Source organism: Ctenopharyngodon idella, chromosome 14 (genome assembly GCF_019924925.1).
Source record: "Ctenopharyngodon idella isolate HZGC_01 chromosome 14, HZGC01, whole genome shotgun sequence".
In the NCBI taxonomy this organism is placed as follows: domain Eukaryota; kingdom Metazoa; phylum Chordata; class Actinopteri; order Cypriniformes; family Xenocyprididae; genus Ctenopharyngodon; species Ctenopharyngodon idella.
Genome location: NC_067233.1, coordinates 31,078,694 through 31,093,348, shown reverse-complemented (window position 1 = coordinate 31,093,348; position 14,655 = coordinate 31,078,694). Strand labels below are relative to the sequence as shown.

Genomic DNA, 14,655 nt, shown 5'->3' with positions numbered 1-14,655 from the left:
TCTTGTGTGTGCTGCTGATATGAGAGTGATATAAGCATAAACATCACATTTAACGCTTAATTATTTGAGACTCACACACATACATTACGATAAATCATCTTCAATCAAACAGGAGCACTGGAATCTCGGCTTGATGACAAAAGAAAAATCTGTCATTAACTTACATTTTCATTTTCAAGAATGCTGATAAACAATTCTGGTAGTAAATGACAGAACTCTCTTTTTTGGGTAAACTATGCTTTTAATTCCACATGTGGCACGAGAACGTTACATGCAAAAGCTCTCTCGCTCTCTCTCAAAAAGTAGGAATAAAGACTTGCAAAAGACATTACATACATACTGATTATTGTTCAGGAATGCTATATCAAAATGAAAAATGTGAGATCAAAGCACATGTATCACTTATTTGATGTATCATAACACTGCTGGTAAATATTAATCCAAGACATTTTGTCTGTGATTTTTATATTTGAAAATGCATTACTTGCGTTATTTTAAAACATATTCTGAATCAAATACATTTTTACAACTATTTTCATACTTTTTTTTTTTACTGGATATATACTATTGCTATAGGTTCTGAAACTTATTAGTGCGCTGGCACTATTTACCAATGTTCATGTACCCACAAAAAAAGAAAAGAAAAGGATAATCACATCAATATACAAATTCAAACAAATACAAAATGCGTGTGGAACTGCCAAGAACATGTTTGACTGTCATTTACTTGAGAGCTACACATTCCATTCCTTCCTAAAGCTTCTACATTCTTTAATCCTGAGGAAGCTGGATCAGCAGATCAATGTCCGGTACTGTACAAGTGTTGATCTTCATGCCATTGATTCTTCTTTTTCCTTGAATGCTTTCATCCGTGCCTGTTTAAAACAGGATCCAAGAGAAACACAACATTGTTTCAGTCTTGTAATAACAAATTGTATTTGCAAATGACTTCAGAATCAATGCCTGAAGGCCTGTACACACCAGGACGAATATTGCGCGCTTATCGCCAGCGTTTTGAGACGTTTTTTGTGTTCATACAATACGACATCATACTGCTCAAAAAATGAAAACGGCTTGTTCTGAGACACTGCTTATGATTTATGGGGATAAAAAAAAGGAGTGGGTGGATTTTTATCATTACAGGGCGGCTGTGTACACACACTGCCAACACACATTTATGTTCAAACACTAGGGCCGCCTCCTTATAGTCGACTAGAAGAGGATTGGTCAACCAAGATGGTATTAATCGGTTAGTTGCAGAAAAAAAACAAAACAAAAAAAAAAAACAAAAAACAAAAACACAGGAAGTGGTGAAGTCACGCAGTCCATGAGGGAGAGCTTGTTAAAGGGAGAATTCACCAAAAAAAAGAAAATTCTGTCATAATTTACTCACCCTCAAGTCACCATCATGCGCATGATTTAATAATCGAGGGAACAAATTAGTAAATCGTGCGCACGTACTAAAAAAATATTCTCGCCTAAAATAGAATTTAAGAGACAAAAAACAGGATATTTTGGAACGAAAAAATCTAACACTTCAAATTTGAAAATTTAACTATTATACATACACTATATTGCCAAAAGTATTGGGACACCCCTCCAAATCATTGAATTCTGGTGTTCCAATCACTTCCATGGCCACAGGTGTATAAAATCAAGCACCTAGGCATACAGACTGCTTCTACAAACATTTGTGAAAGAATGGGTCGCTCTCAGGAGCTCAGTGAATTCAAGCGTGGTAACGTGATAGGTTGCCACCTGTGCAATAAGTCTATTCGTGAAATTTCCTCACTTCTAAATATTCCACGGTCAACTGTTAGTGGTATCATAAATTGAAAGCAACTGGGAACAGCAACTCAGCCACGAAGTGGTAGGTCATGTAAAAATCACAGAGCGGGGTCAGCGCATGCTGAGGCGCACAGTGCGCAGAAGTCGCCAACTTTCTGCAGAGTCAATAGCTACAGACCTCCAAACTTCATGTGGCCTTCAGATTAGCTCAAGAACAGTGCATTGAGAGCTTCACGGAATGGGTTTCCATGGCCGAGCAGCTGCATCCAAGCCTTAAAGCGCCGGATGCAGTGGTGTGAAGCACGCCGCCACTGGATTCTAGAGCAGTGGAGACATGTCCTCTGGAGTGACGCATCACGCTTCTCTGTCTGGCTATCCGATGGACGAGTCTGGGTTTGAAGTTTGGTTGAGGAGGGGATTATAGTGTGGGGTTGTTTTTCAGGGGTTGGGCTCGGCCCCTTAGTTCCAGTGAAAGGAACTCTTAATGCTTCAGCATACCAAGACATTTTGGACAATTTCTTGCTCTCAACTTTGTGGGAACAGTTTGGGGATGGCCCCTTCCTGTTCCAACATGACTGCGCACCAGTGCACAAAGCAAGGTCCATAAAGACATGGATGAGTGAGTTTGGTGTGAAGGAACTTGACTGGCCTGCACAGAGTCCTGACCTCAACCCCATCGAACACCTTTGGGATGAATTAGAGCGGAGACTGCGAGCCAGTCCTTCTTCTCCAACATCAGTGCCTGACCTCACAAATGCACTTCTAGAAGAATGGTCAAAAATTCCCATAAACACACTCCTAAACCTTGTGGAAAGAGTTGAAGCTGTAATAGCTGCAAAGGGTGGGCCAACTCCATATTAAACCCTACGGATTAAGAATGGGATGTCATTAACCCTTTCAAGCGGGAGTTTAAAATATTCTAACTGACCCCCCAGAGTGAGTTTTTTTTAAGGCGACCGTTATTTTAGAATGTTTGCCCTTATTGTTTCCATGGCGACGCGTCATGCGTGTCACGTACGCTGAACGCAGCCACAATAACACTGTATGACAGATGGATTGCTATTATTTTGTTTTTCCTTTTTTAGTTAAAATATTCACAAAATTGCTTACCATGTCATCAACTATCTGATATTCCGATTCTCAAATATGTGTGAGTGTGTATTTTCAAACAGCATATTTTTTGTTCTGAATTCTTAGACTGCGTGGAAGAAATTTTGAGTTTCTGTATAATTTCCATATGATTTTACTTATATGCTTATGGTTAAATGATTTTGTTTTTCTCAGAAGTGTTTAAGTATGCATTCTTTGGGTGACTCAGGGTGACAGGTGGAAAAACACTGAAGTGGTAAACATGTTCCTAATATGGTAAAAGGACAGAGGCTTCAGCCTTGGAGGTTAGAGATTTAAAAGTGAGGGGAAGCTTTCATTCTTTGTCTTACACTCCGCAGCTACTTGTGTTTCTGTATGACTGTCTGACCTTTCTTGCAAGAAATAAAACTTTCGAAAGACAATTGGATGAGTTTGTCTCTTATGCAGTAAGAGTCCTTTTGATTTTTGCCACAACTGCAAATATTCACTTCTTAAAAATACAGCTTCAAGTTTTCAACATGAAGAACAAATTCAAAACACTAAATTCAATATTCTAAAATTCAAAACGCAGAAATTCAGATCATACTGAAAGTAGGTCAGAGGTCCAATTTCTGGGTTTCACAGGGAAGAGTAGAGGATCTCGGAAAAGTCAAACGGTCGCATTTTGGCCAATTACAGAGTAGCAATAATTCTCAGCATGTGAGACATTTATCTCTGGGGGTCTCTGCTATGCCTATTTGTTTTAGTATAATGTATATTTATGGAAGTGATTAACATGCATAACAGTCCCACATAACACTATAATTACTATATTTCTGCTGCATTTATCGAAGTTGGATGTTTCACTCGCTGGCGTTTTGAGATCAAGAACGTCACAAATGATCATTCAGATGTGTGCGATTGCATGATTTATTTCTGCTCAATATCATGCAAATTGTAGGCTTATTAAGGCATTTAAAGGCTAATTAATCCAAAATAAACCATAAACACAATTGGATGACTGTCGTGTTCACGCACAGCAAAAAAACAAAAAACAAACCAAAAAAAAACCTCTTAAAAAGCTCACTGCTGAACAACCAACAACGAACCATTTTAAGACTGCACAAAGTAAAATGATTCTTCATCTGTGGAGTTGTCAGATCAGCCATTCTCTACTGGTTATCTCTGCTGACTTCAGACAGCAGCTGGTCCCAGTCAGGATAATGTCAGGTTCAGTAGGCTAGCCTATATTTTCGTTTAAAAATAATAATTTAACATTATTTGTATTGTGGGATTTTATTCATTAATACAGTTCATTCACTATGGTTTAAAAAAATGGTAATAAAATATGACAAGATCTCAGAGTTAAACTGTGTCAGAAAAAATTGACAGAAAAAAATCTTAATTATGTCAGATAACACTTAAGCAAAACATGGTCAGGTCAAAGTGTCTGAATAATTTTTGGTTCCAATTTATTATCAATTTTACTGGTAGTCCACTGTATGAAGAATTTTGGGTATAATGTGTCACAGTTTACTTTGTTTTGCTATCCTCACTTACATAAATGAACTATAGTGTCCTGCACCCACTAGTAAAAATATATCAAATATCTAAAATGTCTGAATAATTTTTGGTTTGACTAATGTGTGTGTATATATATATATATTTATATATATTTTATATATATATATATATATATATATATATATATATATATATATATATATATATATATATATATATATATAAAATATATATATATATATATACACACACACACACACACACACACACACAGATCAGGCATAACATTATGACCACCTTCCAACTGGATTGAGATCTGGGGAATTTAGAGGCCACGTCACCACCTCAAACTCGTTGTGCTCCTCAAACCATTCCTGAACCATTTTTGCTTTGTGGCAGGGCGCATATATACACTCATTACATATTACAACACATTATACATTGTGGGAACAGCGCGTGCACAAAAGGAGTTACACATTCTGACTGACTAGCACGTAACGTAGATCAAGTTTACTTGTGTATGCGTCATTTTGTGCAGCTATACATGCAAGTCATGATATTAAGATTTTTTATGTAGTATAAATATTCTATATGAGATTAATCAGATGTGTTTATTTGAGGTAAATAACTCGCTAGCAGAGCTTCATTGTACAGGTTATCTTAAGCTTCAGCGTGCAGGCTCAAACAGCAAAGCAGAACATTAATAACTATGAATGGGGCTGTCATATACAGAACATTATAATTGTATACACTACTGTAATAAAACGTTGTTAATTCTTTGGGTTTAGTTGCCGCATTTGCCGTCACTGTGCATGATTTTGTGCAAATATAAGTTGTATTATTATGTTTATTTTGTATAAATATCTGATTTATCTTATATAGGAAGTGTTAGGTTGATTTAATTCACCTCCTAGCAAAGCGCTTCTTATTACGGGTGTTCATTCTCAAAGTTCATTTATTAAAAAAAAAAAAAAAAAAAGAAAAAGAAAAAGTTGCCTGGCAACTGCCGAGTAACTCCATTTCAATGCTGATTTTTACTCTCATTTGGCGCTTTGAACCCTGGCTAACTTGCTAATAGTGTCACTGCAGCCCTATTTCATATCACCATGATATCTATAGTCTAATTGGCCAGCATCAAAGCAGACATTGATATATCTTTAACCTTTAACCAAAAGCAATATTGCAATAAAGCAATAAATAAATAAATAAATAAATAAATAAAATTAACAGTACTCACACGCTCTGTATGTGCACTTCGGGGGTGTGTGCACAGAGAAAAACGTCTCAGGTTACGTATGTAACCCTGGTTCCCTGAATAGGGAACGAGACGCTGCGTCGAGATACATTGGGAACGCTCCTTGCGTCACAAAGCACTTGTGAAATCGAACCAATGGCGTGATGGAACGTCAGAGGCAGGTGACATCACAGACCAGGAAACTATAAAGCATAGCCAGAACAAAGAACGCTAGCTTCTGATAGGCTGAAGCAATGCGCTCACAGGCACGCAGGGAGTATGGCAAGGCGACGCAGCGTCTCGTTCCCTATTCAGGGAACCAGGGTTACATACGTAACCAGAGATGTTCCCTTTCATGGGAACTTCGAGCTGTGTCAAGAGATGCATTAGGAACTCTATCCGAACTATGCCATAATGCCAAGTGCCTGTCTATTAACTTATGACGAGAGCACAGCAGATGTGTGAGAGAGAACCACATTGGGCAATGAGTCGTTTCTTTCGAAGCAAATAGGTTGACTTCCGCTCGGCCGAAGTTCTTCCATAGGAGTCCACCACCTCGGGGTGGAGTCTCCATTCCCCGGGCCTCGGCCCCTGCCTCAACAGGATGTCTGCCCCCACATTCTGACGCCCTGGGATGTAAGCCGCTCTCAGTTCTCATCTCCAGCATCGACACCCACAACGTCCAACTCCTCAGAGCTGGATGGTTGAAGCGCCGGTGCCTCTCTCCGGGGGGAAGAAACCACAGCGCGTGCTTCCACCACCAGAGTACAGACACTGGGTCTGCCAGGTGAGGGCAGAGAAAGGGCTGAGCCCGCCTCAAACCCCTCTGACAGATCCATTTGTGAACCCCACAAATGAAGTCGCCGCTCTGCCTCAGCAGAAGCGGGACCCGATCCGCGGGGAACACTAGCCGAGGCACCCTCCTTTTTAAGCTTCGGAGCATAATGAATCAGCGTGTCGAATCAGCGGTTCGGAGAGCCAAAGTCACGTGATTTCAGCAGTTTGGCGGTTTGACACGTGATCCGAATCATGATTCGATACGCTGATTCATTATGCTCTGAAGCTTCCTGAAGCAGTGTTTTGAAATCGGCCATCACTAAATAAGTCGTTATTTTGTTTTTTTGGCGCACCAAAAATATTCTCGTCGCTTCATAATATTAATACTGAACCACTGTATTCACATGAACTGATTTAAATATGTTTTTAGTACCTTTATGGATCTTGAGAGAGGAAATGTCACTATGTAAACCTCACGGAGCCATCGGATTAACAAAAATATCTCAATTTGTGTTCCGAAGATGAATGAAGGTCTTACGGGTGTGGAACGGCATGAGGGTGAGTAATAAATGACATTATTTTCATTTTTGGGTGAACTAACCATTTAAACACGCAAGGCTTCAAAATGCATGAAAAAGATAAACCTCTGTATCGATGCAACACTGCAACGTCGTCATGTGAGCACAATCGCAATGTATACCGGTTGTCAAATGTCTTCCAGTATATCGCCCACCCCTAAGAGGAAATAATACTTTCCATGTTCAGTCTTACCTCAAATGTTTGCAAGACATGTTTGCACACTTCAGTCAGGTTGTTCAGCCCATTGCGCAGAGGTTCAGTTGCTGGAATTCCTTCTGCAATATTGATCAGAGAGATAATAAACACTCTTTTTATGTTCACTGAAAATAAACATGTTGACATGCTACCTACAGTCATACCTGAGTCTTGGGTTCTGCAAGTTTCAGATATACAACGGTGATTCTTCAATTAGGAAAAGTTCTGTCCAATATGACAATTTTAATAGAACAAACTAATGCTTAATAAAACTTTTGAGACTTCTTCGTTTTAAAGAGTGATAAAATCCAGCATTTGCTGGAATTATTATTATTATTATTATTATTATTATTATTAATAATACATTTTATTTTGAGCTTGTCACCTTCCCAGACTTTTAACTTCTCATCTATAATCAATTTATAAAAAAAGCCTTAAAGTTACAATATGTTCATTTTTAGGTCACCTATTCAAAACAAAGGTGTAGCTTGATGACGCAGAGATAGAGCGTAGAATCTTAGGAGATGTCGTCTTCACCTCACAGCCAGTGGAAAAGAATCAGGACGGGACTCGAGCAGAAATCATGTTCATGGATGAGATTATTAATGTTACTGTAGTATGAAGCAGGGCTGAGTGATGTTGGAGCTGAATGAGGCTGCTGGAGAGATTGCTAATGAGAGACGAACGCGACATGCCTCACGAGCAGTGGAACTTTTATTATGCTGCAGTCGCTGGCTCCACTTCTTCTGGTCAAGCGTATGAGGCAACACAGCGCTGTTTATCATATTAGATACATTTGACTGTGTTGAAAATTATGTTATGACGTTACTCTGTGCGTTCGCTCGGCAGCTGCTGTGAGACACTTGTTGCACACTGCAGTAAGCTAGATCGATTTTAGAATATCATAATAAATGCCGGGTAGCTTGTGTTGATGAATGGTGTTGATAAACGTATTGTATGATAGTCAAAACAGTGTTTTTCTCTAAGGCATGATACTCTCTGTGAAAAACTTCTCACAATTTACAAATAGTTGGAAATATTTGGAATATTGTAAGTACTCAACAAAACATAACACTGGCCTAGTGGTTTTTGGATATTTTACTGCAAAAATCTTACATATTGTAGCTTTAAAACTAGGGGTGTAAAAGGTACACAAAACCAACGGTTCAGTATGTACCTTGGTTTTGAAGTCACGGTTCGGGTTCGGTACAGCAGGGGGAAGAAAACTAAACATAAAATTGCTTCTTTTTTTATTATTAAACAGTGGTTTACTAAACAAATTGTGTCTCTGTCTTTAAATAAATTAAACTATAACAAAGTTGCTTCAGGATAAAATTATCTCTGCTAATGTAGGGAGCCATTACTTGAACATTACTATAATATTAATATATTAACAACAGAGCCCAAAATATTAGCCAATATTAAAATTCAATTTAGATATAATCAACACTCAAATAACAAACTGTACGCAAACTGTCAGCTGCACATAAGGCAGTTTTTGCATTAACTTCTAAATCTAATTATTATAAAATGTTTTTACTCCATTTCGTTGTTGAAAATCATTTATACACAATGGCTGTCATTTTCATGACAGATTTATTTAAACATACATTAAATAAGACATCACTAACAGGTTAAGTAAAATATAATGAATATATAGGCTAATACAGTGTATATATTAAGCGAAAGAGTTAATTTCTCTGGTTAACTAACAAGCTGTGGACACTGAATGGCTTTTCTGAGGTAAATGCTACGTGACAATGTTTACAAGCGGTTTTATTGATGTCTTTCCGCCGTTGAAACACTGAGCGATTACACGAGATATGTTGTACTGTATCTTTCAACACACCTTTATATGTTCATTCATGTTTATTCTGTAACTAGTATTACCGAGGAAGAGATGATCGCCTTCACTTGCGCTCCCGCTTGAACTGAGGCGCCTATACAGAGATTGATCACGCCACATTAAACGCGTCAAAACAGCATTTTCTGTTTGAATTTCGTGATAAAATGGACAGATTTTAAAAGATGACACTTTGTTTCTTGTTGAAAGTAACAAAACGCAGAGCTTCTTGCAATTATTGGTGGTTAATGGTGGTGTAGAAAACTCAGAAGCGAAGACCAGGAGACTAGGTTCTATCTTCAGCTAAATTCTTTGAGAACACGTGCTGTTGGTCGATGCAATCAACAATCCAACAGTCCAACTAAGGTAGTGTTTGTGTACTTTGTAGTTTTACACACATTTTAGGGGGCAGTCCTTACAAGTGAAGACAAAGAACTTAAGTGATGACCTTAAAGCATGCAACTGAAGTATTTGGGTATAGAAACCCAACCCAGCTTCACCCAACCCCCAGTCAGCATAACTATTCAACAAATGGGACAGGGGCTCCAAGAGCCATTAAAGACACAAGGTTAGAGTCTCAGTAATCTGGCTCATTTGACTTACAATAAAGAGAACAGGGACTGACAGAAAACTCTTGCTGGAAACTTTGCTTAACAGAATCTTTTATCTGATGTCATCATCTTTACATTAAAATGCTAAATACAATGTACTTCACCTTAGTATTTCATGTGATTTTATGCCAGGACATAGGATCAGCAGATCCTAAAGCTGCAATATGTAAAATTTTTGCAGTAAAATATCCAAAAGCCACTAGGCCAGTGTTATACATTTTGTTCAGTTGAGTACTTACAATATCCCAAATGTTTCCAACTATTTGTAAATCGTGATAAAATTGCTATTTTAACAAAGGATCCGGGACGTGTGAGGGACTCGTCTATCAATGGCGTCATATCCGCGTTACTCTCGGTTTCCGGTTTTATTTTGTAGAAACCATGGAAACACCAAAGACGGTTTAATATATTAAATGTTTTAACAGACAAGGGAACAACTGTTTTGTTACATTTATAGACAGAAATATACAGAATCTCACAAAAGTGAGTACACCCCTCACATTTCAGCAACCATTTTATTATATATTTTCAAGGGACAATACTATAGAAATGAAACTTGGATATATTTTAGAGTAGTCAATGTACTGCTTGTATAGCAGTATAGATTTACTGTCCTCTTTTTAAAATTTTTAAATGTTAAACAAATTCAGTTAGAACAATAAAGACCCAATCAGGCTACTACCTCTCAAAATAAATCATCAAAAATCTTTGCACTGCAGAGGTGGCACAGAAGCTCAATCTGAAGTGGTTTTTAGACACATTTACGTAGACTGCTTAATGCAGCTCATTGGTAGATAATGTTGTACGAATGTTTTTTTAAATATAATTTTGAATTTAGAAATATGTAAAAAAATTCAACTTTAAAAGTTTGATATTTTAAGTAAAAACAGTCTATGTAAAGTGTAAATATGAAAATAAATGTATTACATTTACCACCAGTAGTTGGGAGTAAATCTTAATGTGCGAGTCATTCATTCAGTCATTCAAAACGTAGATTCATTCACCGTTGCTTGGAGATGCGCAACAGTTCTGGTGTGGCTTTGTTTGAAACTGTTTTCACAAAATAGAGCAAAAACAGACACTATTGTTAAATCACTTAATATCAACTTGTTTATTTGATCTTCAATAAGATCAGTAAGTATCATATTTGCAATCATGCCAATACTTGGAGAAACAGGAGTCTACTCGTGTGATATTACTTAACTTAGGCTACATATTAGGCTTGCTGAGATCGACAGGGTTACCGGTGTTCATCCGCAACAACGGTTATATCACTTGACCACCGTGACCACAGCACCGCCCCCACCGTCGTTTTGATTTTTTATAGTAATAAAAATAATTTTGTTTAGTTAGAGAACAGATACAGTTAAAAACTGAACGCTTCTGCTCAATTCAGTGAGAGCTGAACGAGAGTCGCAGCAGGAGTCAGATTTCACCTCACTTTGGCCATTTCGCCTCACTTCTCTGAATGACGATGGATGAAGATTTGGTTGCAAAGCGAAATGTAAAAGCATATTTAAGCGAGTTTGTCATTGTACTGTTTTTTTTGTTGTGTTTTTTTCATTAAGAATAATAATGAACCCACCCACCATTCAAGCAATTGCCGCCTCCGAATTGCCGCTACTTTAAAAGCAAAAGAAAAGTAAATGTTTTTATTAATTTTTGCCCTCAAGTCCCCGTTAATTTCAGACTTTGCTTATGATAATCCAAATGTATTTCCAGTTAATTTGGCTGAAACATCAGCAGCATGAGACGGTCTCGTTTCACCTTGTAAACAATATTTGGAGTGTAGTCCATCGCGCACATCTTTTGCACTTGCTCGGCTGACTGAAGCAGCGTCTTTGAATGAAAGAAAGAAAAGCAGCCCACTGCTGTGCGAAACATAACTCTTGTTCAGTGTAGATGCATTGTATCCGTATCCGATTGTATTATAGTTATATTCATGAGAATTGATTGGGTCAAAATATTTTTTTCACGCTCGCACGCAGTTATTTTCAGGCGCAAATGCGAGCGAAATGCTCGCACTGTAGAGCCCTGGTTAGGCTACAACACTGAGATTGAACCATATTGGGCCTTAAAAATTAAGGTTCCAAAAGAAATGTTTCAGAACAAGAATCTAAAATGACATTAAGATATATTTAACACTTATTGAATTCAAGACATAAACTTCGCAAAAATGTTTGTTTTTCGTACTCAGAAAGATGTTGTATTCAATTGTTTTGATAGAAGGAAACAAGATACATTTCTAGTTTCAGTGTTATTTGTTCTTCAGACATTCTTCTTTAATCCCTTAAGCCCTGAAGGCATTTTTAGACTTGTTTTTTGTATCACTCTGGAGACTGTAAGCTGGATCACAAACAGTACTGATCTATCCTTGAGTAACAACTTTTTAGCACAACCTATGTTTTTTTATTGTCCCTTTGTATTGACATTCGTTCACAAAGCAGTTCGGTGTGAAATGATTTGCGCAGATATAAATGAATTTCGGTAGAGTTGAGGGAGCATTTTCTTCGAAAACAAAATTAATCCACCTCGTCTTCAGCGGCTCAGTTTTAGAGAGTAAATGGAGAGAGCTATGTAGATTAATCCATCCAGATACAGAATACCTAAAACGCTTGGGAGACATTCTCGTCAGTGCAGCAATGGCAGACTGTGTACAACTCGCTGTGAACTCGCTCAGGGTGGTTCTATGTTAAAATGGCAGTGTCTGTCAACATTCGTGGGCGGGGCCTGTGGCTAAAGTGATGTCACATTGCCACATTTTGTCACATTGCAAACGGCTTGTTCTGAGACACTGCTTATGATTTTTGGGGATTAAAAAAAAAAAAAAAAAAAAAAAGGAGTGGTTGGATTTTTATCATTATAGGGTGGTTGTGTACACACACTGCCAACACACATTTATATCCAAACACTATGCAAAAGTGAATTCTGCATAATAGGTCCCCTTTAAATTATTAGAATTTCAGTATCAACCTTGGTAGCCTACTTGGTGTACAGCTAACACAAACTGTCAGATATGACATGCTGAGGTGAATAAAGGAGTTCCCTCACCTCGCGTTTGTATCCGAAAGTTGATTTTGCTTTCTGATGGGTGTGTGATGCTGTATCCACAGAATTCCACATCCTGACTGAGGAAATAAAGTCACACATGAATTAAATTAAACACTGCCAAGACAGACAGACGCAGAAATACAATTTTTAATGTCCACATCACTTGTTTTGACAAAGTTCACACTGATGTCACAAAGGCATCCAATGTTGGTGGATAAACGAAACAAAAATTTTAAAAAATTGCATCACGTTCAAAAACAGACATAATGTTAAATCTCGTAGCTTATCTTACCTCTTTATGATCATGTATCTGAGCGAGTTGCCGAGTGTGTGGTCCTCTTCATGGAGCACAAACGTCACACAACCCTCATCTGCTCCATCTGTCCGTACCTATTCAAAAGTAGAAGACTGCTGATATATCGACAGACACAGTTGTAGAGACTTCCAGACAGAAATGTGATGCCTAATATCACAAATACATTTGGACTTTCAATATTTTTAAGCTTGAATGGCGATATACATTTCTGTCTTATCTAAGAAGTGGACTAAATGTTCAAATGTTCTTTGTTCTCATAAGGCCCACCATGGGTAAATGAAGCTTTGTTTTTTTGGTTTCACAGCTGGAGTTTCAGCAACAACATGAAGTATCATTCGTGGCCTAATAGATAGAGAGTCGGACTTGTAACCCAAAGGTCATGGGTTCGAGTCTCAGGTCCGGCAGGGATTGTCGGTGAGGGGAGTGAACGTCCAGTGCTCTCTACCCTCATTACCACGACTGAGGTGAGACCCTTGAGCAAGGCACCGTACCCCCACCGCAGCATTGGCTGCCCACTGCTCCGGGTGTGTGTTAAACTTGTCTTTAGTGTGCTCTTCGGGGGCTATATAGCATTTATATATAGTCTATACAAAGCTACTGGAAATGTTTTACCACTTTGACAAGTCAGTACAAAGTAAATATTTTTTTAAGATACTGTTAATGTATATCTGCTTTTATATTTGCTTTTATATATGTCTGAAAAGCGGACCCGGAGAAGTGCTCAATATCGATATATTAATAATATCTATATTACAATATAACATAGACGAATATATCTATACAGGTTCTTGGCGTTTACATTTTGGAAAGGAAAGGTTTAGACGCCAATATTATATAGACATTATTAATATATAGATATTATGATCACTTCTCAGGGGCCGCTTTTCAAAAATATAAGAGCAGATATGCATTATTAGTATCTTGAAAATATTTACTTTGTACTGACTTGTCAAAGTGGAGAAACATTTTAAGCTTCACAGACAAATCACCAGTGACACAGCCTAGTGATACAGTCCACGAATACATCAAGACACAACATCCAAAATCGTCAGATTTACCAGAAGTGGTACATAAAATGCATGGACGAAGTTTTACTTGCCATCTCCAACGCGCGTTTCTGCCCAGGCTCAGCCATGCTGTAGTTGTGGTGTTGAGCCGCACATGCGTAGTGTTATCAGCTTGTTCTGCGTTTCATTTCGAAGGCTTCTTCTTCTTGTACAGTTTAAAGGCGGTTGACAAGCCAACTTATGGTGTATTACCGCCACCAACTGGACTGGAGTGTAAAACAGCAACGAAGAAGAGAGAGAGAGAGAGAGAGAGAGAGAGAGAGAGAGAGAGAGAGAGGAAAATGTATGCCATATGTAATTTAAATTCTACTTAAATTCCAATCCTGTTATTTTGAGATAACTAACCGTGCGTCTCAATCAGCTCCCTAGCTTCCCAGGTCGTGAATCAGTATATCGTGTAAATGAATGTGGCCGACTCCCTCATCAGCATACCTGTCAACACTCCCGTTTTTGCCGGGAGTCTCCCGTATTTCACACCCATCTCCCGCCCCCCTCCCGTTTTGCTATTTCTCCTGGGAATCTCCCGTAATTTGTATGGCCCAAACCAATAATCACATAAATATATTCCAAGGTTATTCCAATCAAGGCAAGCATCACAATAA

General features: G+C 38.1%; 1 protein-coding gene across 1 annotated transcript; it reads right to left on the bottom strand.

Annotated features, from left to right (window-relative positions):
- Positions 1 to 220: 220 nt before the first annotated feature.
- polr1d (RNA polymerase I and III subunit D) lies at positions 221 to 14,211 on the bottom strand. The gene is made up of 5 exons (XM_051860396.1): positions 14,086 to 14,211; positions 12,963 to 13,060; positions 12,671 to 12,747; positions 7,163 to 7,245; positions 221 to 875 (listed from the first exon to the last, which is right to left on the bottom strand). The coding sequence occupies exons 1-5, from the start codon at positions 14,119 to 14,121 to the stop codon at positions 831 to 833; spliced, it is 339 nt and encodes a 112-aa protein (XP_051716356.1). The 5' UTR covers positions 14,122 to 14,211; the 3' UTR covers positions 221 to 830.
- Between the last annotated feature and the right edge of the window lie 444 nt (positions 14,212 to 14,655).

Bases quoted from the DNA above. Each gene is read 5' to 3' on its own strand.
- polr1d (XM_051860396.1), bottom strand. From the start codon at position 14,121: ATGGCTGAGCCTGGGCAGAAACGCGCGTTGGAGATG. The intron at 13,061-14,085 runs GCAAGTAAAACT...ACTTTTGAATAG, and splicing joins AGAAACGCGCGTTGGAGATG to GTACGGACAGATGGAGCAGA. The intron at 12,748-12,962 runs GTAAGATAAGCT...TTATTTCCTCAG, and splicing joins AGATACATGATCATAAAGAG to TCAGGATGTGGAATTCTGTG.